General features: G+C 43.7%; 1 protein-coding gene across 6 annotated transcripts in view; it reads right to left on the reverse strand.

Annotated features, from left to right (window-relative positions):
- Nucleotides 1-27,974, reverse strand: part of LOC118391781 (active breakpoint cluster region-related protein) — a 252,735-nt gene that overhangs the window by 142,185 nt on the left and 82,576 nt on the right. For 5 of the 6 annotated variants that reach the window (XM_052457875.1, XM_052457876.1, XM_052457878.1 and 2 more), the window contains exon 2: nucleotides 26,636-26,814. In XM_052457875.1, coding sequence (XP_052313835.1) covers nucleotides 26,636-26,814 — 179 coding nt within the window. Of the gene's footprint in view, nucleotides 1-3,644; nucleotides 4,166-26,635; nucleotides 26,815-27,974 lie in introns of those variants that run through there. The other variant, XM_052457880.1, reaches the window with a different exon arrangement.

Consider the following 27,974-nt stretch of genomic DNA (forward strand, 5'->3'; position numbering starts at 1 on the left):
CTGTGGCACCCCCATAGAGACTGCCAGAGGACCGGACAGCATGCCCTCCGATTTGACACACTGAACTCTGTCTGCAAAGTAATTGGTGAACCAGGCAAGGCAGTCATCCGAAAAACCGAGGCTACTGAGTCTGCTGATAAGAATATGGTGATTGACAGAGTCGAAAGCCTTGGCAAGGTCGATGAAGACGGCTGCACAGTACTGTCTTTTATCGATGGCGGTTATGATGTCGTTTAGTACCTTGAGTGTGGCTGAGGTGCACCCGTGAGCGGCTCGGAAACCAGATTGCATAGCGGAGAAGGTACGGTGGGATTCGAGATGGTCAGTGACCCGTTTGTTGACTTGGCTTTCGAAGACTTTAGATAGGCAGGGCAGAATGGATATAGGTCTGTAACAGTTTGGGTCCAGGGTGTCTCCCCCTTTGAAGAGGGGGATGACTGCGGCAGCTTTCCAATCCTTGGGGATCTCAGACGATATGAAAGAGAGGTTGAACAGGCTGGTAATAGGGGTTGCGACAATGGATAGTTTCAGAAATAGAAGGTCCAGATTGTCAAGCCCAGCTGATTTATACGGGTCCAGGTTTTGCAGCTCTTTCAGAACATCTGCTATCTGGATTTGGGTAAAGGAGAACCTGGAGAGGCTTGGGCGAGGAGCTGCAGGGGGGGCGGAGCTGTTGGCTGAGGTAGGAGTAGCCAGGCGGAAGGAATGGCCAGCCATTGAGAAATGCTTGTTGAAGTTTTCGATAATCATGGATTTGTCGGTGGTGACCGTGTTCCCTAGCCTCAGTGCAGTGGGCAGCTGGGAGGAGGTGCTCTTGTTCTCCATGGACTTCACAGTGTCCCAGAACTTTTTGGAGTTGGAGCTACAGGATGCAAACTTCTGCCTGAAGAAGCTGGCCTTAGCTTTCCTGACTGACTGCGTGTATTGGTTCCTGACTTCCCTGAACAGTTGCATATCGCGGGGACTGTTCGATGCTATTGCAGTCCGCCACAGGATGTTTTTGTGCTGGTCGAGGGCAGTCAGGTCTGGAGTGAACCAAGGGCTGTATCTGTTCTTAGTTCTGCATTTTTTGAACGGAGCATGCTTATCTAAAATGGTGAGGAAGTTACTCTTAAAGAATGACCAGGCATCCTCGACTGACGGGATGAGGTCATGAGTATCTGGAGCATCAGAATTTGTGGGTTCGATTACAGGCTCAAAATGGCCAGAAACAAAGAACTTTCTTCTGAAACTCGTCAGTCTATTCTTGTTCTGAGAAATGAAGGCTATTCCATGCAAGAAATTGCCAAGAATCTGAAGATCTCATTCAACACTGAAGAATGTTCTTTGTTTCTGGCCATTTTGAGCCTGTACTCGAACCCACAAATGCTGATGCTCCAGATACTCAACTAGTCTAAAGAAGGCCAGTTTTATTGCTTCTTTAAATCAGGGCAACAGTTTTCAGCTGTGCTAACATAATTGCAAAAGGGTTTTCTAATGATCAATTAGCCCTTTAAAATGCTAAACCTGGATTAGCTAACACAACGTGCCATTGGAACACAGGAATGATGGTTGCTGTTAATGGGCCTCTATGTAGTTATTCCATAAACAATCTGCTGTTTCCAGCTACAATAGTCATTTACAACATTAACAATGTCTACACTGTGTTTAAGATCAATTTGGTGTTATTTTAAATGGACAAAAAAATGCTTTTCCTTCAAAAACAAGGATATTTCTAAGTGAACCCAAACTTTTGAACAGAAGTGTAAATCTGTGCCTCTAGGCTCAACCAGGACAGTGCACTGAGAACGGTGCTCCTCTATTAGTTCTGAGAGGAGTCAGGATGACTTAAGAGGTTGCCCAACGCACTGCTGAAGGAAACAGAGGTGGAATCGGGGTCCTTTCCAGGAAATGCTGTGGTGTTTCTGATGGCCATGCTCTCGCAAATGTAAAATGAAACAAATAGAGTCAGGACTTCCTACAGTAACAGCGTGCTAATGCAGGCTTTACAGCACTTTACAACGCTGCACAACGCTTCACAGTGCTGAGGCAGTTTGACAGGTTTGCCACTATATAGGGCTTTTATTCTACAGACAGGCAGCAGACTGACAAGCACTGTGACATGAAACACACACACAGATGTGGCTGAGCTACTGAAGGCCAGGCTCAGGTTCTGTGTTCTGTAACGTGGAACTGTGTTTGTTTGCACAGATGTTATTTCATTAGACCAAAGAAAACACACTTAAGTCACAGTAACTCCTCTCTCCTAAACATTGGCCTCAAAGCACTCTGCTTGTAATCATCCTGAGCATTCTGGAAGACACACAAACAGATAAATATGCCTATAAAGAGCCAGTAGACTTGTGTAATTCCCAGGCGCAGTGTGAAGTAGTGGAGGTTGAGGACAGACAGGAAAAACTCTTCTCCAGAGGGCAACTGTATGTCTGGAAGACGCTCCCGAACCTGTAGGCACAACGTTGTGGAACTTTCACATATAAATATATTCTGTAGCTCAACAAACACACCTTTCTGACATGTGGAATAAGGAACTACCGATTACATTTCTATCTGCAGCAGTCCACAATATTAGGGTACTAAACATGACCGAGGAGTTCACTAAACGTGACCGAGGAGTTTGCTGCACCTTTTCTAATAAACATGCCTAGTTTATGACTTAGGCATGTACTGTACAGTACTCAACAAAGCTGAGTTCAATGCTCTTTTCCCAATCACAGTGATGCACTGGTTAATGAGTTATAGCCAGGTGACTCAGCTGGTAAGAGGCTGGCTAAGAGCAGCACTGTCTTTCTTTATCAAGCCAACTCAACCTGTCGGAACACACACACACACGTCAGTCAGCGTGAGGGACGTCACTTACAGTTTTATACTGACACCACACAGTATACACCTAGCCTGCATTGGGTGTTTCTTCCCCGTCCAATCAGTAGGCTGAGGACAAATCTGAAATGGCACCCTATCGCCTACATAGCGCACTATGCGATCAAGCCCTACCTGTAGGAACACACACACATGGTCTCACTGTCACACATGTCAGTCAGTGCGAGTGATGTCAGTGAAATATTTATTCTGACAGCATTAACTTCCTCTCTTCCTCCTTCGCTCCACCCCTCCTCTCCCCAGAGATACATACGACGTGACAAGAGGAGAGTAAATCTGGTTCAGACTGGAGCATGTCTCCACCCATCAGGTTGAGGGGTCTGTAAGGAGCACTCTGGCCAACACACATATAACCCTATCACAGTGGAGGTCTGCACACACACACACACACACACACACACACACACACACACACACACACACACACACACACACACACACACACACACACACACACACACACACACACACACACAGTGAGGCCACATTGTGAAAAGGCACCAATAAGACTACCCACTTGGTTATTTTTAGCCAGGCACACAGTAAAGACCTAGGCTGTGTATGAGTGAGCAAGCAGTGGTGCGTTGGCAGTTTCTTCCTGCTGTCAAATCCTGTTGCAGTGGAGAACAAATCTGAAATGGCACCCTATTCCCTACATATTGCACTCTACTTTTGGCCAAGGCCCTATGTTGTCAAGCCCTATCTGGTAAAAATAAGTGCATTATATAGGGGATAGGGTGCCATTGTGGATGCAGCCTGAGACTCACCCTGAACTGCCTGTGGACAGGAGTCATTAGCATGTCTCCTGGTGGGAGTGGACTCTCCAGGTCCATGTCTCCACACTCAAACACATTCTCATCCTCATCCTCCAGCACTTTGTCCAGGTAGCACAACACCTTCTCTTCATCCACCTCCATGGTCCTCCTAACAAGGCCTGCTCCCTGTCTTGCTACTTCTCTCCCTTCCTTCTTCAGGCTTCTCTCGGCCTGACCTGGCACATCAGTCCTTCCTCCAGTGCAGAAAGCTGGTCTAGTCCTTCCTTCAGGGCCCACAACCCTCCTCAGCCCTCCTTGAAATACTTAGTGTTCTGCTGTTTAGTCTCTCTCGCTGTCTGTCTTTATTTTCTTCCTCTTCTTGTTCCTTATCCTTCTGTTAAGAGCCAGATAGCCTTTAGCTGGAGCTCCACTTCATTCAGCTGTTGCTGGTGTTGTGCGCAGCAGACACACACATACACACTCGCTTCGTAACACAAAACGAACATGAGGAGAGAGCGAGCCCCGCCTACCTCCTTCCCTTCCCCCGTCTTCCTGGTGTGTGTCACTGTTCTGCCTCTGTCGATGAGGCCTCTCCCCACCTCCCCTCCTCTCTCCACAGCAACGGCCAGAGAGCACAACCCCCAGTCACTTCCTCACAGGGTCTTGCTCTCTCTCGCTCTCTCTTTCTCACTCTCTCTCACACTCTCTGAGTGAATGCTGTTCTAGGTGTATGTAATTATAGGTCAGAGTTCAGATGCCGTTTCCTGAATATATAGGAGGTTTCTGCACAAGCACAGAGTAGGCCTATAGAACAATCGCTTCGTAACCAAATAAACGTACCACATAAACAAGAGAGGAGTAGAATGGCTTTGTGAGTGACGCATCACCACAAGAAAGATGACCACATATATAGTAGCTAAATGAAAATAAATGGACATAACAGAAATAGCTGCTTTATATTTCTTGATATAAAGAGACAGTCAGCACTTGGAATTTACAAAAATACTTTAAAAACCATTTTCAGCACTGATCTTTCTGACTTCCAGTGTGATCTAGTGATGAAGATCAGAGTGCATAACATAAAAGACGTTACTTATTATGTCCGCATGCGTGAGTGTACACACACACACACACACACACACACACACACACACACACACACACACACACACACACACACACACACACACACACACACACACACACACAGAGCTCTTCTGCATTGCAGAGCGTATATTTCCAGCAGGGTGGAAACTTTGACACTTATTTTATTTGCTGTGTTGGTTTTCTCCTAATAGACCCATGGCCATGCTCCCTTGTTCAGCACAACCAAACAGTGAGTCAGTGACTGGACAGACAGACCGAGAGACACTTATAACAGGCCTGTGGAAAGGACCTCCCACTGTCCAATAGCCTTCAGACTCCATGGAGAGGGACTCAGTGTCGATGAAAAGATCTAGTCAATGAGAAGTACTATGGGACACTGTTAGACATAGGGGACACTGACACACCCAGAGTAAAATCCAGCTATGGTCAAATCTCACACACTTCTACTGTTAGGGGTTGTATTAATCCTTTTACGACCTGCATTTCACAAGAGAAAAGCATTTATAGCTTTTCAGTTCTGCAAAAAAATATAATCATATCTTGTTCTCTCCTCTATTGACCATTCCTTATAAAATGTAATTCGTCTGTACACTTCTATCAAGTTAATTGAGGATTTACATTTTTTTTAAAGAATGTGAAAAAACAGAAAATAAGTAGCAAACAGATCTAAAAACACCCTTCACACCTCAAAACAGGGAAATGGCTTCCTGCAAGTCATGAAGAAAAAGATTTGGGTTTGAGTGTTTCCCCTTTCATCAGAGCTCTGCAGGCCAACCAACCAGAGGTCAACATGCTGATCATGTGACCTGAGGCAGCAGTATTGCTGACATAAAGCAGAGCAGATTGTGGGATTGAAAAAGTAAAGATAATACCTGATGGAACTGACTGAGACACACAGGGAAATTATTGCTACTACCTCCCAAATATATATATATACACATTTATATATATATATATACATTTTGTTCAGTGTGTGTGTATAGACACAGTTGAAGTCGGAAGTTTACATACACTTAGGTTGGAGTCATGAAAACTCATTTTTCAACTATTCCTCAAATTTTTTGTTAACAAACTAGTTTTGGCAAGTCGGTTAGGACATCTACTTTGTGCATGACAAGTAATTTTCCCAACAATTGTTTACAGACAGATTATTTCACTTAAAATGTACTGTATCACAAGTTTACATACACTGAGTTGACTGTGCCTTTAAACAGCTTGGAAATTTCCAGAAAATTATGTCATGGCTTTAGAAGCTTCTGGTAGGCTAATTGACATAATTTGATGTCAATTAGCACACGTATACATATCTATCTATACGTGTGTGTATATAGACACACACACACACACACACACACACACACACACACACACACACACACACACACACACACACACACACACACACACACACACACACACACACACACACACACACACACACACACACACACACACACACACACACACGGGGCCAAGAGACCAGTAGCAGAACAGAGTTCTCAGGTTGGGAAGTAGGGTTTGAGGAAAGCCTGACATTCATGAGAGCCCATGTCTATAGGCTATGCAATTGCAGGAGAAAACTGTGATGGCCACTAATAAAAAGACGAGGATTACATTTACATTTAAGTCATTTAGCAGACGCTCTTATCCAGAGCGACTTACAAATTGGTGCATTCACCTTATGACATCCATCAGCTTTCTCTAGGCTAGGCCTACTATATTTATTTCTCAACTTTCCTAATATTAAGCACATTGCTTAACTTTACAACAGCAGTACAGCCTACCTGGCTGGCATAAAAATAAACCACGGGAAAAGCATCCTCCATTCGCTATTTGGGTGCATAAATAACATGTATTTCTCCCGCTGCCACTGTTTCGAGACAGGTGCATTATAATGGTCCATTCTAAATTTAAAAAAATGTCACATATTATTTAGTATATGTAAAGACAAGATTAAATCAAGAAGTCTGATGGGTGACAATATTAGCCTATCACTTGTGAATGACGCCCAGCATAAGGAACAACGCCTTTTTTGTGTGACTGACTCAAATCATAGTCGCCTAGCCCATAGGCCTATTAGTTTTAATGAGGTTTGTATCACAACTAAAGTGTCCAAATAACTTCTTAAAATTAAACAGATTCATCCGCTTTACAAGGGGTGAAGAGCCTAACTGCCATTTATAAGCAGTGCATGAGTTTCAAATTTGGGGACGATAATTTTCACTGTAAAAATGCAACTTTATAATAAAAACATTACATGCATAATTGCATTTGCGGTCACTTTTGATAATGGTGTTTTCCGCTAATGGACAATTTGCGCTTTTAGCCTAACTACAGTACCATGTGTGCATTGATGCGATTAAAACATGACGAAATAGCCTAATAGTTTTTGATGCTAATGGTTGTATAAATTTGGGATCGATCGCATCCCACAACTATCCCTGATTATGTTTGGGAAAACTATTTCTCGCACAGAATAGAATAGGTTGACTTTTGTACTATGGGAGATGGTAGATTGACATAGACTAGTGCTTTTGTTGTTCGTTAGGCCTCATCTTGTTGGCTGACAAAGAAAATGTGGATAGTTCTTCCAATATCTTCAATATGCACCTCGGAATTGGATAAGGACACACGCAGTTGCGTCCACGATGTGTCTGTCTTCACTTGTAGCCTGTGAGAAAAACCTGATCACACGATGGAGAGCCATGTAAGTGAGAGACGCTTTGGATTACACAGCACACGCAGGGAGAAGGGCACAACTCAGCACTCCGGCCTGCAAAAGGCATGTTTGTTAGGTTGCATTACGGCCACAAAGGGGATGTCACCATGAAATTCGAGGCACTATCAAGTGCTTGTCAAATTTTGAATGAGAGACTATTGGAGTGAGTACAGCCTGCCCAGAAAACTAAGCAGAGCTCATGCCTTTCAAGCAACTTGTGGTTCCGGAGTTCTAAATTGAGCAGCTGCTGAAAAATGAGCTCCTGTATATATTGAGATTTAAATGTTTTTTTAGAGGAGTGAAGTACATCGAAAAAATCAAGAGAAAACTGCAAGACTCAATAGAAGACAAAACAAGGAACAAACCAAAAAAGACAGGCTTTTGAAAAAGTAACTATTTTTCATAAAATTGTACAGTTATCTTAGCTAGCTGAATTGCTAGCAGAATTGTTTACTTGTTGCTAAGCAGTTGCTAGGGACTCTCCTGGAAGAAGCTAGCTAGCTTACAAAGAATAACAACAAAAAATATCTAGTTAACAGAAGAAAGGAAGACAAAATAAGGACAAAAGAAGGACAGAAGAAAAAGGAAAAGAAAGAGGACAACAAAGTGAAACAGTCAGCACTTCTATTGCAACTTCGTATTTCGTCGTCCTAACGTAGTCTACACTGCTATCTGCCCAGCAGCTAGCCAGCTAGCAAACGTCCACCGTTTACCGAATAGCAGCACTGTAGAAACTATTACACTCAACTGAACGACTTGATTAGTGTAGTGTTAGCTAGCTACATAGTTGTCTTTGCTGTCTTCGTATCCAAGATAATTGTGTAGTTTAGAGCGTGTAGTCTTAGAGTGATTATCTTAATTTACCGAGGTTAGCTAGCCAGCTATTTGTCGTCCTTAACGTAGGAGACACTGCTAGCTAGCCAACAGCTAGCCAACGTCTACTGAATAGAACTTCCGCACTCAACAACCCGGTCGCATTCCGCTTCGCTCCACAGGTAGTATCACATTTTCATTTCATTTCATTACAGCACAACGGTTTGATTTGTTTGATCGTAGCTAGCTACATAGCTAGCTACATAGCCGTCTGTGTATCAAAGATAATTGTGTAGTCTAGAGCGATTTTCTAGGTTAGCTAGCCAGCTATTGTCGTTCTTTTAACGCAACGTAACGTAATCAACACTGCTAGCTAGCCAGCTAGCCCCGAATAGCAGCACTGTAGAAACTATTACACTCAACGGAACGACTTGATTAGTGTAGTGTCAACAACGCAGCCACTGCCAGCTAGCCTACAAAGTCAACAACGCAGCCACTGCCAGCTAGCCTACTTCAGCAGTACTGTATCATTTTAATCATTTTAGTCAATAAGATTCTTGCTACGTAAGCTTAACTTTTTGAACATTCGAGACGTGTAGTCCACTTGTCATTCCAATCTCCTTGCATTAGCGTAGCCTCTTCTGTAGCCTGTCAACTATGTGTCTGTCTATCCCTGTTCTCTCCTCTCTGCACAGACCATACAAACGCTCCACACCGCGTGGCCGCGGCCACCCTAATCTGGTGGTCCCAGCGCGCACGACCCACGTGGAGTTCCAGGTCTCCGGTAGCCTCTGGAACTGCCAATCTGCAGCCAACAAGGCAGAGTTCATCTCAGCCTATGCCTCCCTCCAGTCCCTCGACTTCTTGGCACTGACGGAAACATGGATCACCACAGATAACACTGCTACTCCTACTGCTCTCTCTTCGTCCGCCCACGTGTTCTCGCACACCCCGAGAGCTTCTGGTCAGCGGGGTGGTGGCACCGGGATCCTCATCTCTCCCAAGTGGTCATTCTCTCTTTCTCCCCTTACCCATCTGTCTATCGCCTCCTTTGAATTTCATGCTGTCACAGTTACCAGCCCTTTCAAGCTTAACATCCTTATCATTTATCGCCCTCCAGGTCCCCTCGGAGAGTTCATCAATGAGCTTGATGCCTTGATAAGCTCCTTTCCTGAGGACGGCTCACCTCTCACAGTTCTGGGCGACTTTAACCTCCCCACGTCTACCTTTGACTCATTCCTCTCTGCCTCCTTCTTTCCACTCCTCTCCTCTTTTGACCTCACCCTCTCACCTTCCCCCTACTCACAAGGCAGGCAATACGCTCGACCTCATCTTTACTAGATGCTGTTCTTCCACTAACCTCATTGCAACTCCCTCCAAGTCTCCGACCACTACCTTGTATCCTTTTCCCTCTCGCTCTCATCCAACACTTCCCACACTGCCCCTACTCGGATGGTATCGCGCCGTCCCAACCTTCGCTCTCTCTCCCCCCCGCTACTCTCTCCTCTTCCATCCTATCATCTCTTCCCTCTGCTCAAACCTTCTCCAACCTATCTCCTGATTCTGCCTCCTCAACCCTCCTCTCCTCCCTTTCTGCATCCTTTGACTCTCTATGTCCCCTATCCTCCAGGCCGGCTCGGTCCTCCCCTCCCGCTCCGTGGCTCGACGACTCATTGCGAGCTCACAGAACAGGGCTCCGGGCAGCCGAGCGGAAATGGAGGAAAACTCGCCTCCCTGCGGACCTGGCATCCTTTCACTCCCTCCTCTCTACATTTTCCTCCTCTGTCTCTGCTGCTAAAGCCACTTTCTACCACTCTAAATTCCAAGCATCTGCCTCTAACCCTAGGAAGCTCTTTGCCACCTTCTCCTCCCTCCTGAATCCCCCCTCCTCCCTCTCTGCAGATGACTTCGTCAACCATTTTGAAAAGAAGGTCGACGACATCCGATCCTCGTTTGCTAAGTCAAACGACACCGCTGGTTCTGCTCACACTGCCCTACCCTATGCTCTGACCTCTTTCTCCCCTCTCTCTCCAGATGAAATCTCGCGTCTTGTGACGGCCGGCCGCCCAACAACCTGCCCGCTTGACCCTATCCCCTCCTCTCTTCTCCAGACCATTTCCGGAGACCTTCTCCCTTACCTCACCTCGCTCATCAACTCATCCTTGACCGCTGGCTACGTCCCTTCCGTCTTCAAGAGAGCGAGAGTTGCACCCCTTCTGAAAAAACCTACACTCGATCCCTCCGATGTCAACAACTACAGACCAGTATCCCTTCTTTCTTTTCTCTCCAAAACTCTTGAACGTGCCGTCCTTGGCCAGCTCCCCCGCTATCTCTCTCAGAATGACCTTCTTGATCCAAATCAGTCAGGTTTCAAGACTAGTCATTCAACTGAGACTGCTCTTCTCTGTATCACGGAGGCGCTCCGCACTGCTAAAGCTAACTCTCTCTCCTCTGCTCTCATCCTTCTAGACCTATCGGCTGACTTCGATACTGTGAACCATCAGATCCTCCTCTCCACCCTCTCCGAGTTGGGCATCTCCGGCGCGGCCCACGCTTGGATTGCGTCCTACCTGACAGGTCGCTCCTACCAGGTGGCGTGGCAAGAATCTGTCTCCTCACCACGCGCTCTCACCACTGGTGTCCCCCAGGGCTCTGTTCTAGGCCCTCTCCTATTCTCGCTATACACCAAGTCACTTGGCTCTGTCATAACCTCACATGGTCTCTCCTATCATTGCTATGCAGACGACACACAATTAATCTTCTCCTTTCCCCTTCTGATGACCAGGTGGCGAATCGCATCTCTGCATGTCTGGCAGACATATCAGTGTGGATGACGGATCACCACCTCAAGCTGAACCTCGGCAAGACGGAGCTGCTCTTCCTCCCGGGGAAGGACTGCCCGTTCCATGATCTCGCCATCACGGTTGACAACTCCATTGTGTCCTCCTCCCAGAGCGCTAAGAACCTTGGCGTGATCCTGGACAACACCCTGTCGTTCTCAACTAACATCAAGGCGGTGGCCCGTTCCTGTAGGTTCATGCTCTACAACATCCGCAGAGTACGACCCTGCCTCACACAGGAAGCGGCGCAGGTCCTAATCCAGGCACTTGTCATCTCCCGTCTGGATTACTGCAACTCGCTGTTGGCTGGGCTCCCTGCCTGTGCCATTAAACCCCTACAACTCATCCAGAACGCCGCAGCCCGTCTGGTGTTCAACCTTCCCAAGTTCTCTCACGTCACCCCGCTCCTCCGCTCTCTCCACTGGCTTCCAGTTGAAGCTCGCATCCGCTATAAGACCATGGTGCTTGCCTACGGAGCTGTGAGGGGAACGGCACCTCAGTACCTCCAGGCTCTGATCAGGCCCTACACCCAAACAAGGGCACTGCGTTCATCCACCTCTGGCCTGCTCGCCTCCCTACCACTGAGGAAGTACAGTTCCCGCTCAGCCCAGTCAAAACTGTTCGCTGCTCTGACCCCCAAATGGTGGAACAAACTCCCTCACGACGCCAGGACAGCGGAGTCAATCACCGCCTTCCGGAGACACCTGAAACCCCACCTCTTTAAGGAATACCTAGGATAGGATAAAGTAATCCTTCTCACCCCCCCCCCCCTTAAAAGATTTAGATTTGTAAGTCGCTCCGGATAAGAGCGTCTGCTAAATGACTTAAATGTAATGTAAATGTAACTTTTTCAAATCATCATACAGTCATGAAAAAGTTTGGGCACCCCTCTGAGGCTGCATAATAATTTACTCTGTCATCCCAGAAAATGATCACAGTGGCATGCCATTAATTTTCTAATAAAAGCCGAGTACTGAGGTATTGTCCAGACAAAGATTTTTAGTGTAGCAATATTAAGTTGTATGAAATTAAATCAGATGTGAAAAATAGGCTATGCAAAAATGTGGGCACCCTTGTCATTCTGTTCATTTGAATACCTGTAACACTTAGCACTGATTAATTGGAACACACAATTGGTTTGATGAGCTCATTAAGCCTTGAACTTCATAGACAAGTGCATCCAATCATGAGAAAAGGTATTTAAGGCCAATTGCAAGTTGTTGTTCTCTTTCTCTCCTCTGAAGAGTGGCAACATGGGGGCCTCAAAACAACTCTCAAATGACCTGAAAACAAAGATTGTTCAACATTATGGTTTAGAGGAAGGCTACAAAAAAGCTGTCAGTGTCCAATGTGAGAAACATAGTGAGGAAATGGAAGACCACAGGCACAGTTTTTGTTAAGGCCAGAAGTGGCAGGCCAAGTAAAATATCGGAGAGGCAAAAGGCGAAGATTGGTGAGAACGGTCAAAAACAGTCCACAGACCACCTCCAAAAACCTACAACATCATCATGCTGCAGATGGTGTCACTGTGCATCGTTGAACAATTCAGTGCACTTTGCACAAGGAGAAGCTGTATGGGACAGTGATGCGGAAGAAGCCTTTTCTGCACACACGCCACAAACAGAGTCACTTGAGGTATGCAAACGCACATTTGGACAAACCAGCTTAATTTTGGAATAAGGTGCTGTGGACTGATGAAACAAAGATTGAGTTATCTGGTCATAACAAGGGACGTTATGCGACAAAAGAACACAGCGTTCCAAGAAAAACACTTGCTACCCACAGTGACATTTAGTGGGGGTTCCATCATGCTGTGGGGCTGTGTGGCCAGTGCCGGTACTGGGAATCTTGTTAAAGTTGAGAGTCGCATGGATTCCACTCAATATCAGCAGATTCTTGAGAATAATGTTGACGAATCAGTCACAAAGTTGAAGTTACGTCGGGGCTGGATATTTCAACAAGACAACGACCCAAAACACTGCTCAAAATCTACCCGGACATTTATGCAGAGGAACAAGTACAATGTTCTGGAATGGCCATCCCAGTCCCCAGACCTGAATATCATTGAGAATCTGTGGGATGATTTGAAGCGGGCTGTCACCCAGAATCCAGACACTCATTTGAGGCTATGGGAAGCATCTCGAGGCTGTTATTTTAGCAAAAGGAGGCTATACTAAATATTGATGTGATTTTTCTATTGGGGTGCCCAAATTTATGCACCTGTCTAATTTTGTTTTGATGCATATTGCACATTTTCTGTTAATCCAATAAACCTCATTTCACTACTGAACTATTACTGTGTCCATCAGTTATTTGATAGATCAAAATTAAATTGCTGTTCCAAACACCCAATTATTTCTAAATGGAAATCATGGAAATTGTCAGGGGTGCCCAAACTTTTTCATACGACTGTAAAAGTCTTATCATGCAGCCTTACAATGTATTAAAAATAAAAACATTTAGCCCAACGTTTGTAGAACAACTAAAGTTACATAAATAACTCTAAATGAAGCATTTAGGAGTACCTATTTCTTTGTTAACAACTCACAGATTAGCCGCATGTGCGCATTCCCTCAAATCGCTTGGAGAAAATAGTTATATTTTATTCGTTTTTAAAAATGGCTTGTAGGCGTGTGGAAGCCAGGAGATGCCAAACGTCTTTGATAATTAACGGTCAATTTCTGTGAGACCGACAGTGATTTGTTTGAGAATCACCAGCTGACGAAATTCGTTACCGCCACAGCCCTAATCATGGCTAGATTGAATCTAATTTCACTGTGATTGGTGAGTCAACATGCAATAATACCTGTATACTGTCAATCACAGATGTATGATTTGCATTTAGATGAACAAAATCAGATGAACTGTTCCCTGACCATTTGCAAAACAAATGTTTAAAATACTTCAGGTCAGTATGATCAATGATCATGCCATAATACATTGACGTGCATGATATGTGTGTGAGTTGTACAGTAGTAGCCCGAGCTGCATAAACTGTGTTAACATCTGTCTCTCTCCCTCTACTTCACAATATGTAGACCTCTTCAACTACTAAAAACAGACTTTAATCCAACTGAAGCAATCTATTAATGTGTGTGATATAGTGTGAGTTTTACAGTATACCTAGCTTCATAAGCTGTATGTGTGTGAGCATCTCTCTCTCTACACCAATGTGATAAGTACTTTACACTACTGAAAAAATAAAACAAGTTAAGTAGTTTTAAGTCTTTAAAGTCTTAAGTATTTTTTTTGGGGGGGGGGGATCTGTAATTTACTATTTATATTTTTGCCGACTTTTACTTCACTACATTCCTAATGAAAATTATGCAATTTTTACTCCATTTATTTTCCCTGACACCAAAAAGTACTTGTTATATTGTTACAGGAAAATGGTCCAATTCACACACTTCTCAAGAGAACATCCCTGGTCATCCCTACTGCCTGATCTGGCAGACTCACTAAACACACATGCTGTTTGTAAATGATGTCTGAGTGTTGGAGTGTCCCCCCTGGCTATCCATCAATAGTGTGCCGTCTGATTAGCGTCTGATTAGCTTAATATAAGGAATTAGAAATGGTTCATACTTTTACTTTGATACTTAAGTACATTTTTATAATATATAATATATGCCATTTAGCAGACGCTTTTATCCAAAGCGACTTACAGTCATGTGTGCATACATTCTACGTATGGGTGGTCCCGGGGATCGAACCCACTACCCTGGCGTTACAAGCGCCATGCTCTACCAACTGAGCTACAGAAGGACCATTTTTGACACTTAAATATATTTAAAACCAAATACTTTTGGGCTTTTACTCAAGTAGTATTTTAACGAGTGACTTTCACTTGAGTCATTTTCTATGAAAGTATCTTAACTTTTACTCAAGTATGATATTTGGGTACTTTTTTCACCACTGTTTTTTTTATATCTATTTTTTTTAATACATTTGACATTAGCATTGCTAGCTTCATTAAAAAATGTTAACTGATTTGGGATGTCCTTGGTCTTATCTATTTGTTAGAGTGCCTATACATGAGGCCAACTTTACCATATTATCATGGAGGTATACTTACAAAGTAATGAGACTGGGATTGCAAATAATATCTCCTAACTTTAAAAATGCAAAATTCAAATACAAAATAAATTGCTTAGCTTATATTTCTTCTGTGTCTGGATGAAATAGCAAACATTATGGGAATTCAGTGAATCTTTGTTACTAATGAAATCAAATGTATTTATATAGCCCTTAGATCAGCTGATATCTCAAAGTTCTGTACAGAAACCCAGCCTAAAACCCCAAACAGCAAGCAATGCAGGTGTAGAAGCACTCCCTGAAGAAACAGTAAAATCCATACTGTAGTTTGGCAGATGTAATAGATTTCGTTCTCAGTGTGTGCACCCTTGTGCTCACTGAAATCTATGCCCACTGTGAAGAATAGCATCTCCCAATGGGCGAAATGGCGTGGAAAGGGCCTCCCGAGTGGCGCAGTGGTCTAAGGCACTGCATTGCAGTGATACAAGATTCTGGGTTCAAGTCCAGGCTCTGTTGCAGCTGGCCGGCCAGCTTATGTGTTCTGACCATTGCCTCATGAGTCATCCTTTGCAGATCAATTTGCTGTGTAAGCCCACTGCAGAAGTTACTGCTGCAGAGGAAATGTCTGTTGGTGCGATGTCTCTCTCCCACCACGAGGTGGAGATGGAGCTGTACCACTGGCCTGTACTGAACCATAGTACATGAGGAAGGAAACCTGTCACAATAATAGAGATATGACTGCAAGCTACTCTGTTGGAACAACTGACAATGTTGATCTCTTCAGCATGAAGTAGAGATTCCAGGTGTATAAAATAAGTCAGTTAGACTAAAAGTGGTCGCTCCTTAGTTGACAATACAGTGTGACGTAACACTACAAACCACACCCCAGGTCTCAGCTTTTTTTCCATAAACTTTTTACACACATTCCATTTTTGTGTGGCTTTTTCACATGACCTTTCAGTCAGCCTGAGGCCTTCGTGGAAGATAGAGCTCAGGACGGGTTCAGCTCTGTCCCTGCAGAGAGCCCAGCGTGTAAGGATCAAGAGACACACCTGTGCACACACACAGTGCTCCTAACCTACTGTCACTAATACCACCACTGACATTAGTACGTTACCCCTTGGGCCCTGCTCACTGAGGACGTATTCCCAACAGCTGGGTTAGTGTATTACCATTCAGACAGTCATTAAAGTCAGGACTATTTCTTGTCTCTGTCATACATGTTATTTATATTAAACTGATAGCAATGCTGACATATATGGGTTTTCTGCTGTGCTGAGTTCTGACATCCTAGGCATGTTCACACTGCACCACACTGCACCTTAGCCCTGGACCTGGGGTTAAGCGAGTGTTCACACTTACACTTTCTTAAGTGGGCTAGCACCAACCTTAGCCCAGGACTAGCTGGCCCTGCTCTGGAGCAGGGTTAGCACAGACTTTTCAGGGCTAGCCCCAGAAACACAATCCCAAAATAGCCAGTGTGAAACAAGGTCAAGAACAACACAGAGCTTTCACTGTCCAATCACAAAAGCTGCACTTATTTTGCATATGCTTGTGATGCCTGTGACGCGTTCTGCAGCTACATTTGAACTAATTTCATCTTTTCTTTTGACATTTAATTCGATATTACAATCAATAATAATAATATTAATAATATTGCATGAATTTTGCCTGGATGAGAAAAGTTTGTCTCATCCGTGGACAGCATTCTACGTACAGGGGCGAGATCACATTTCAAAAAGTGAAACAGTTTCCGATGTCAGACAGCAAGGTTTACAAACAATCACTCTTGGAAACAAAATGCTAGATTAGAAGCAAGAGGAAATAATATCTTAATAAATGATTTACTTATAACATTGGTTGTGTCGCCGAGATAGATTGTTGGTCGCATGCTGTGTTTGTTCGTTAGCTCAGGGCTTTGGAATATAAGTGTGAATCCTTAGCCCATAGCTAAAGCTCAGCCCAGGGTTAACAAATGCTTGTGTGAACACAGGATAAGCTAGCCCAGGGACAGTCTTAGCCTGGGGCTAAGAACCATGCCGTGTCAAAAGGCCTATGTCTCAGAGAGAGGACAGCAGATTGTAACTTCGTGCTAATAGCTACTGATGTCATGCCGAGGATGTGAATGAATGCAGCACCTGCAGTGTTACTGTGAAGATAGAATTATAGTGGTTAATTACATTGGCATACAGGAAGTAGGCTGCTGTGCAGAAGAAATATCAGCCCACAGAGAGATGCACAAGATTGAACTTCACTCAACTTTCTAGAGCAGTGGTCACCAACCGGTCAATCTCCAAGGCATTCCTAGTTGATCCTCAAACATTTCTGTAGAGAACCCAATGATAAAAGCCTTGTTCCTATTTTTTTTGTTTGTCTCGGGCCGATGTTGGTAGGTGCACCCGATTCAGCTGCCCTGCTCCTTCTCAGCGGGCCAAGAGATAAAATCAAGTGCACTATAGGCCTACCGATGGCCAATCGGATGGCTCAGATTACCATGTCTACCATAACTTAGCACACATAAAATAAAGCTACAGAAAAGTTAATACTGTGAGATTTCAAAACGTTAAAAAAAATGACTACAGAGACTCAACAAATACAGTAAAGAGCTACTGTTTTATGAGTAAGTTCATGTTTAAGTTGTTACTTTGTATTCAACGCTTTCATAACCCATAAAATGTGTGTTCTTCCTATTTCCACTCAGCACTACAATAAGCACTGCAGCAGTAATGCATGAGTAGGAAAGTGCATCTATGGGCTTGCGTTGCTGTTATTGTTAGCGGCTTGGGTTTTTCTAATATCGAGGAATATTTCACTTTCTCTGTTCATAGGAATAACAACATGAATTTGTGTACAAGGCAGAAATAATGTGGTGTGACTCGAGTTTCGTGTTCAGTTGAGATCAAAACAAGAGCTGCATGTAGCCACGTGTGCACGTTGTTCATATCCTTTGCTAGTTAGTGAGTTATTAGCCCAGTTATAGATCATTTGTAGTCAGCAATAGTGATTGCTTCCTACAAAAGCACAAAACGTGTACATTTCTCGACATCTTTGAAAAGTGAGTCAGGAAGAGCTGTTTTTGTCCTAAAGGGGCAGTGTTGTATTTTGAGAGAGGCTTGGATGAGCTAAGTAGCCAATAGGTAGCATAATGTGTCAGATTTTCTGTAATAATGGTATGGGAATAATAATGCATTTTATTGGTGGTTTCTTGCTTCAAACAACACACCAACAGTTCCAGTCACCTCATTCTCTGAAGGACAAGTGGATAAACAGATTAATGTCAATGCCCTGCATATTTTTTTTTAAAGTCTCATGGAATGTAGGCCTACATTGAACACCACACATTGGCTGCTACTGTAGGCTGAATAATATAACTCCTATTTCCATGTTAAAATCTTATGGGATGCATTCTCTCCATAGTTTTTTTATGTGAGTCCACTGGGGTAGGCCTACATTATGATCAAATAGCCACTCTAGCCTAATTGGCCACTTAAAACTACAATTTAAAGTAGTTACAGCCTCAGTGTTCACAGTAAACACACACTAGAAGTTGCACAGATGTTTCACAACGTTCAAGTTTGCGCTCAGCAGAAATATATTAGAGGGAACATTGGTTGTGACCTCAATGAATTACAGTAGGAATAAGAAGTGTTTGCAGCAAAAGCACTGACAGGAATAAGAAGTAACCCGGCCCCAGACCTTGCAAGCCGGAGTTGTGCACCTGCAATACTGTCCTTTACGCCAGTGTGTGTGTTAGGGGTGAAACGATACGTGTATTCGTATTGAACCGTTCAGTACAGGGTCCACGGTCCGGTAAGCACTGCGAACCGAATAATACATTAATCATATATTATAGCTAGGAAAATATATATACACATTTCATTGTAAAAAATAATAATTATTGCATAAACCACTGGCGTATAGATTGACGTTGGAAAAATATCAAAATATTTTTTTATTTGATTAAGTTGTTTCGTCTCGTAGCTGTATGCAGCTCTGCTCATTAGTTATTTCACTCCAGCGAGAACAGAGCTGAGACCGTCGTAGCAGCAATTAACGGAAACTCACCCCATTCCATACAAACGTGCGCAACCGCAACATTCAAACGAGGCTACAAAGAAAACTAATGGGACTGTAGCGACTGTGTTGACTTCAAAACCGGGGGTGTGAACTAGGTTTCTATTCAAGTGTTGATCGACATGGTAATGGCTCTATAGTCTTGGAGAAACGGACCCTCCGTTACATCTAGACGTGTCATGTCGTAACATACAGCACGCATAAAGCAACTATTTCTGTCTTACAATCTCTCTATACCAGGTGTGGCACTCCTCTCATCCTTTAAAAACATGAAATGGACATGGGGTAAGGGGGGATACCAAGTCATTTTTTGAGTCATCATTGCATGTGATCATCATTCTCAACACCGCTGTTTACTTCTAAGATCACTTTAACACCGGCTAAGATTCAAATTCGACACAAAACTTCAAATAGGTATGTAATGACACATTATATAAACTCTTTATAGTGTTTTATTTACATTTTAGAGGTGATAAGTTGGACAGATAGAGTGAAAAAAATGAATTTTCCCACACTGATCTCTCCTTCTCACTATCAGGCATTAGTTTCGCTTCCCCACCCGCCATTTAAAAAAAAGACCAGACTGGACTCATTGCCTGCTTGAATTATGCAGAAACGGGCAGTGTTTAGGTCATGTAATTGATTCTGTTGGAAAGGGGGGAAATTGTGCTTTACAATGGTATTGACATTACAGTTGATCTGGAAGTATTACGTTTTTTGGGGCGCTAGAATAAGAGCAATTGTACGGACCAAGGCAATGTACGAGTTTACGTGAGTTTACGTTAGCTTATGAAGGAATTAAAAGTTAGCTAAATGCAAAGGAGCAACATGGCGAGCCAGAACTAGAAGACGCCTCAGTATCATTCAGGTCTGCCGTCTGGCAACATTTCGGTTTTCCTGTAAACTATAACGGGGATTGCCAACGAGTGGTGGATAAAACTTCTACAACATGTAGGCTCTGTTCATTACCGATAGCCTATTAGAGTGGTGGATAAAACTTCTACAACATGTAGGCTCTGTTCATTACCGATAGCCTATTAGAGTGGTGGATAAAACTTCTACAACATGTAGGCTCTGTTCATTACCGATAGCCTATTCGAGTGGTGGATAAAACTTCTACAACATGTAGGCTCTGTTCATTACCGATAGCCTATTCGAGTGGTGGATAAAACTTCTACAACATGTAGGCTCTGTTCATTACCGATAGCCTATTAGAGTGGTGGATAAAACTTCTACAACATGTAGGCTCTGTTCATTACCGATAGCCTATTAGAGTGGTGGATAAAACTTCTACAACATGTAGGCTCTGTTCATTACTGATAGCCTATTAGAGTGGTGGATAAAACTTCTACAACATGTAGGCTCTGTTCATTACTGATAGCCTATTAGAGTGGTGGATAAAACTTCTACAACATGTAGGCTCTGTTCATTACCGATAGCCTATTCGAGTGGTGGATAAAACTTCTACAACATGTAGGCTCTGTTCATTACCGATAGCCTATTAGAGTGGTGGATAAAATTTCTACAACATGTAGGCTCTGTTCATTACCGATAGCCTATTAGAGTGGTGGATAAAACTTCTACAACATGTAGGCTCTGTTCATTACTGATAGCCTATTAGAGTGGTGGATAAAACTTCTACAACATGTAGGCTCTGTTCATTACCGATAGCCTATTCCAGTGGCAATATGAGTAACAAGACTACTCATTTGCGCCGACATCACCCCAAAGTGCCATTCCGTGGGACTAGGTGGAAAAAATGAAACCGCAACCACTTCTCCCCACAGCCTTCATTCAGGAAACAATAATGAGGCCGACTCCGGTAAGGTTAGAGAAAATAACTCAGCGATAGCAAAATTCAGAGGCAGATATGAGTCCCTTCTCTGTGGTAGAGATGGCGGGGTTCAAAAACATGTTTGAAGTGGCCGAGACGCACTTTACTATTCCTTACTGTACACATTTTTCCCCAGACATTAATACCTGTCTTATACAAAAAAATATTTTTAAAAAGAACAACTTGAGAGCGAGTTGTGAGAAACGCGATCTGTTGCTTTAACAACAAACAGTTGGACATCTAGAGCTACCTTACTGTAAGGCTCATTTCATTACGGCAGAGTGGGAGGTAAACAGCCATGTGTTTCAAACACGTCCCCTTGAGAGGAGTCACACCAGTGTAAACTTGGGGGAGGAGCTAAGGGAAGTAGTTGCAGTGTGGAAGTTGGAGATGGATAATGTAGCGATTCCTGTGACCACTGATAACGCTAGAAATATTGCAAATGCAGTAGCACTAGCTGGATTGGGGCCACAGAGCAGATGCTTTGCTCTCGTTATTAATCTAGCATCTCAAAAAGCAATGTCAGTGAATCCAATCTCTCACCTCGTAGGACAGATCAGGAAGGTGGTATCCTTCTTTCATAAAAGCACAACTTCTGCACATGTTTTCAAAACAGGAGATGCTGGATCTGCCAAACCACAAACTAATCCAAGATGTCCCTAGTAGATGGAATTCAAGCCATGACATGGTTGAGAGGTACCTTGAGCAGACAGTTGAGCTGTATTCTACACTGACTGAACAAGCTGTGAGGAAGAATGTCAAAGATATTGTGACAGTCTGAAAATGACAAACAAGCAGAGGAAGTTATCAAAGTGTGCAAACCTCTCAAAACAGTCCCAACACTGATATGCACATGGTATTCCATCAGTTTCCATGGGGGAACAACGTTTGACAAAACAACTTACATACACTAACACAACATTAAACAAAACTATAAACAGACAGACAGTACAACAATTACATATTACATTAAAAACACAAACATCTCGACTAAAAACAGCTGGCCTAAAAACAATTACATTCTTCTATGATATATACATCGATCAAGTGTTTAAACTCCACCAACGAAACTAGATCATCACATTTTAAAATGTTCAGGAGAGAATTCCAGGAGCACGGTGCTAAGTAACTAAAACTATTTCTACCATGACCTGTTCTAATTTTTGGTTCTGTTAGAAGCAAATCAGAATGTGACCGTAATTTATATTTATTTACTGACCTGACTAAAAAAAGAACAGAGATAAAATGACCAGCCAACAGCGCTGTAAAGATCACAATGTGTTAGACATTTCTGATTTGTAATGAACCTGAGGGCTGCATGAAATGCTGAGGCCTGCATATATATAACATCACTAAAAGCTTTATTTAACCAGGTAAGCTAGTTGAGAACAAGTTCTCATTTAGAACTGTGACCTGGACAAGCTAAAGCAAAGCAGTGCAACACAAACAACAACACAGTTACACATGAAATAAACAAACATACAGTCAATAACACAACAGAAAAAAAGGAAGTCTATATACAGTTTGTGCAAATGGCATGAGGAGGTAAGGCAATAAACAGGCCATAGTAGCAAAGTAATTACAATTTAGCAGATTAACACTGGAGTGATAGATGAGCAGATGGTGTGAAAGTAGTGATACTGGTGTGCAAAAGAGCAGCAAAGTAAATAAAAACAATATGGGGATGAGGTAGGTAGATTGGGTGGGCTATTTACAGATGGACTATGAACAGCTGCAGCGATCGGGTTAGCTGCTCAGATAGCTGATGTTTATAGTTAGTGAGAGAAATGTCTCCAGCTTCAGCGATTTTTGTAACTCGTTCCAGTCACTGGCAGCAGAGAACTGGACGTAAAGGCGGCCAAAGGAGGTGTTGGCTTTGGGGATGACCAGTGAGATATACCTGCTGGAGCGTGTGCTACGGGTAGGTGCTGTTATCGTGACCAGTGAGCTGAGATAAGATGGAGCTTTACCTAGCATAGACATATAGATGACATGGAGCCAGTGGATGTGGCGACGAATATGTAGCGAGGGCAAGCCGACTGGAGCATTCCGTTCGCAGTGGTGGGTGGTATAAGGCGCTTTGGTAACAAAACGGATGGCACTGTGAAAGACTAAATCCAATTTGCTGAGTAGAGTATTGAAAGCTATTTTGTAGATGACATTTACATTTACATTACATTTAAGTCATTTAGCAGACGCTCTTATCCAGAGCGACTTACAAATTGACATCGCCGAAGTCGAGGATCGGTAAGAGAGTCAGTTTTACTAGGGTAAGTTTGGCGGTGTGAGTGAAGGAGGTTTTGTTGCAAAACAGAAAGCCGATTCTAGATTTGATTTTGGATTGGAGATGTTTGATATGAGTCTGGAAGGAGAGTTTACAGTCTAGCCAGACACCTAGGTATTTGTAGTTGTCCACGTATTCTAGCTCAGAACCGTCCAGAGTAGTGATGCTTGTCGGGTGGGCGGGTGCAGGCAGCGATCGGTTGAAAAGCATGCATTTGGTTTTGCTAGAGTTGTTGGAGGCCATAGAAGGAGTGTTGTTTGGCATTGAAGCTCGTCTGGAGGTTTGTTAACACAGTGTCCAAAGAAGGGCCAGAAGTATACCGAATGGTGTCGTCTGCGTAGAGGTGGATCAGGGAATCACCCGCAGCAAGAGCGACATCGTTGATATATACAAAGAAAAGAGTCGGCCCGAGAATTGAACCCTGTGGTAACCCCATAGAGACTGCCAGAGGTCCGGACAACAGGCCCTCCGATTTGACACACTGAACTCTATCTCCGAAGTAGTTGGTGAACAAGGCGAGGTAGTCATTTGAGAAACCAAGGCTATTGAGTCTGCCGATAAGAATATGGTGATTGACAGAGTCGAAAGCCGTGGCCAGATCGATGAAGACGGCTGCACAGTACTGTCTTTTACCGATGGCGGTTATGATATGGTTTAGTACCTTGAGCGTGGCTGAGGGGCACCCGTGACCAGCTCGGAAGCCGGAATGCACAGCGAAGAAGGTACGGTGGGATTCGAAATGGTCAGTGATCTGTTTATTAACTTGGCTTTCAAAGACTTTAGAAAGGCAGGGCAGGATGGATATAGGTCAAAAACAGTTTGGGTCGAGAGTGTCACACCATTTGAAGAGGGGATGACTACGGCAGCTTTCCAATCTTTAGGGATCTCGGATGAAACGAAAGAGAGGTTGAACAGACTGGTAATAGGGGTTGCAACAATGGCGGCAGATAATTTTAGAAAGAGTCCAGATTGTCTAGCCCAGCTGATTTGTACGGGTCCAGGTTTTGCAGCTCTTTCAGAACATCTGTGATCTGGATTTGGGTGAAGGAGACGCTGGGGAGCGGGCAAGTAGTTGCGGAGCTGTTGGCCGAGGTTGGGGTAGCCAGGAGGAAAGCGTGGCCAGCCGTAGAGAAATGCTTATTGAAATGTTCGATTATCATGAATTTATCGGTGGTGACCGTGTCGCCTAGCCTCAGTGCAGTGGGCAGCTGAGAGGTGCTCTTGTTCTCCATGGACTTTACAGTGTCACAAAGCTAACCTTTCACTTTCCTAACTGACTGTGTGTATTGGTTCCTGACTTCCCTGAACAGTTGCATATCGCGGGGACTATTCAATGCTATCGCAGTCCGCCACAGGATGTTTTTGTGCTGGTCGAGGTCAGTAAGGTCTGGAGTGAACCAAGGGCTATATCTGTTCTTAGTTCTACATTTTTTGAAAGGGGCATGCTTATTTAAGATGGTGAGGAAATTTTTAAAGAACGACTAGGCATCCTCGACTGGCGGGATGAGGTCAATATCCTTCCAGGATACCTGGGTCAGGTCGATTAGAAAGGCCTGCTCGCAGAAGTGTTTTAGGGAGAGTTTGACAGTGATGAGGGGTGGTCGTTTGACCGCGGACCCATAGCGGATGCAGGCAATGAGGCAGTGATCCCTGAGATCCTGATTGAAAACAGTGGAGGTGTATTTGGAGGGCAAGTTAGTCAGGATAATATCTGAGGGTACCCATGTTTACGAATTTAAGGCGGCCAAAGGAGGTGAAATGATGGAATTACGTCTGCGGAACAGTCGTGGTGGTACCGCGGGGCGCCATGTTGACGAAGGGACCGGGCCAGATGGCGAAAGAGGTATTGTAGTTGTGGAAATTTCGTTTGCTAGCCGGGAGAGGCGCCTGGCTTAGGGCTAGCTTCGTGGCTGGTCACTCAGTTGCAGCTAGCTAGCTGTGAGGATCAATGGTCCAGGGTTTACGGCAGAAATCTGGCATTGTAGTGGAGAAAAACAGTCCGAGGCTGGCAGGTATTATCCAGGCTAAAAAAACGTCTGGTGCCTGAGCAGAGGGTATAGGCCGCGAGCAGTGGCTAACAATGACTAAATAGCTATTAACTTAGATAATTAGCTGGCTACCTTTTGATGAAAGTTTTGGCTATAGGGTCTAAAACAATAACAGATTTGTGTCACATTGAGTGAGGCAGGTTACCGGAAGGTATATTAAATTCTAAAATGGCAAAAGAGATTGAAAAATAAATTGGAATATATACAAAAAAGACGAAAAATACAAAAAATAAACAAGAGGACAACAAACCAAGACTGCACTGCTACGCCATCTTCATCTGAATTAGATGAACCCGCAGTAAGGGGTGTCATGACTGCTCTCAGAGTTAACCTGGAGCCTAGATATGCTGGCCCCGGTGTCAAAGACTTCTTACACAAGAGCACTGCTTTGGACTCCCGGCTCAAGTCCCTACTGCACCTGGATGCTGCTGCTCGTCTGAGTCTACAATGAAATCACAGCAGAGATTGTGACCAATATACAACAGATATTTTATTTATTTTGTTAATGTGACATTTATTCATTAGTGATTTAACAATTAATTATAAAGCAATAATTGTAATTGTCATAATAGTGTCTGGGGAGTTGTTCACGACACAGGAGCAGGGAACCAAGTCAAAGGTCAAGGTCATAGAGGAGGAGGTGACCTCATACAGGGAAGTGGACTGTATTCCCCAGATGCTGATCCACTTACATGGTGCTGATCCACTTACAAGACCAAAGAGTTAATATAACCTCATGTTGCCATGTTAGCAAGGCACTACCTGGCTGTGCCTGGGACCTCTGTCCCGAGCAAGAGGCTATTCTCCACAGCAGCTGATATTGCCACAGCAAGCCGATCTGTGCTCACTGCAGATAAACTAATCTTCTTAAAGAAAAACTTGAAAAAAATAAACTTTTTATCAGATTTTCAAGTAACCACTCTTAAGTGGTCCTATTTTGTCTAAGGCACTGCTATGTGACTTAATTTGGATATATGCTGCTGGACTATGCACTCTTGTTGAAATTCTGTTTTAATTGACTGTTTTATTTTGCATTTTATATGACTATTTTATTTCATGTTATAAGACAGACACTGCTTTTTTTTGTTGTCCCTTTGTTTCCATCGGCTCTTGGGAATTCAAGCTACCCATGTTTACTATTATAATACATGGAAAATACCGAACTGTGACACCACCTTATCGTACCGTGAGTTGTCAACTCTTTCACCCCTAGTGTCTGTGCGTAAACGCATGTGTGTATGGGACTCACCCCGGGCAGCAGGTCCTCTGGTGGGACAGGGGAGATGGCATCTCCATCAGGGCCGCATGCACACAGGCTGGGGGAGATGGTGGGGGACTCGTCTATGAAGGGCATGGTCTCTGAACCGTCCTGACTCTTATGATCCTCTGCTGCATCACCGTCATACCCGTCTGTGTTATAGTTGAAATCTGAAGGAGAGAGAGAAGGGTTAGGATACAGTGCATAAAGAATGATGGGAAACACAGACCCATGTTGAAGAGAGAGAGTATGATGGAGAGGGTGGGGGAGAGAGAGGGTGGGGGGGAGCGAGAGAGAGGATGGGTCGAGAGGGTGGACAAGAGAGAGGGTGGGGAAGAGAGAGGGGGGGGAGCGAGAGAGAGGGTGGGTGGGGGAGAGAGAGGGTGGACAATGAGAGTGCGAGAGGGAGAGAGAGCGAGAAGGGAACTAATGTGGGAAATGTGTAGGCTGGACATTCTGGACAAGATAGATTGAACCTGCCCCAAAACAAGCTAGACACAGCTGAATGAATACTGTAGTGCAAAAACTAGTATGTTATCCAGGGCTATAGGCTACTACAGAATAACTACTACAATACAGAGCAGCCATGGCATTACTAGATAATGCCATTCCTGAGGATACTTGAATAAGCACAAAAGCACATATAGTACCAGTCAAAGGTTTTAGCACACCTACTCATTCAAGGGTTTTTACAATTTTCAACATTGTAGAATAATAGTGAAGACATCAAAACCATGAAATAACACATATGGAATCATGTAGGAAGCAAAAAATGTTGACATTCTTCAAAGTAGCCACCCTTTGCATTGATGACAGCTTTGCACACTCTTGGCATTCTCTCAACCAGCTTCATGTAGTTACTTGGAATTTATTTCAATTACTAGGTAGGTGTGCCTTGTTAAAAGTTCAATTGTGGAATTTCTTTCCTTCTCAATGCATTTGAGCCAATCAGTTTTGTTGTGACAAGGTAGGGGTGATATACAGACTATACTGTAGCCCTATTTTGTAAAAGACCACGTCCATATTATGGCAAGAACAGCAAAATAAGCAAAGAGAAACGACATTCCCATCATTACTTTAAGACATAAAGGTCTGTCAATCCAGAGAATTTCAAGGACATTGAAAGTTTCTTCAAGTGCAGTCACAAAAACCATCAAGCGCTATGATGAAATTGGCTCTCATGAGGACCGCCACAGGAAAGGAAGATCCAGAGTTACCTCTGCTGCAGAGGATAAGTTCATTTGGGTGACCAGCCTCAGAAATTGCAGCACGAATCAATGCTTCAGAAAGTTGAAAACAGACACATCAACTGTGTGAAACCACTACTAAA

Source organism: Oncorhynchus keta, chromosome 12 (assembly GCF_023373465.1).
Source record: "Oncorhynchus keta strain PuntledgeMale-10-30-2019 chromosome 12, Oket_V2, whole genome shotgun sequence".
Taxonomy (NCBI): Eukaryota; Metazoa; Chordata; class Actinopteri; order Salmoniformes; family Salmonidae; genus Oncorhynchus; species Oncorhynchus keta.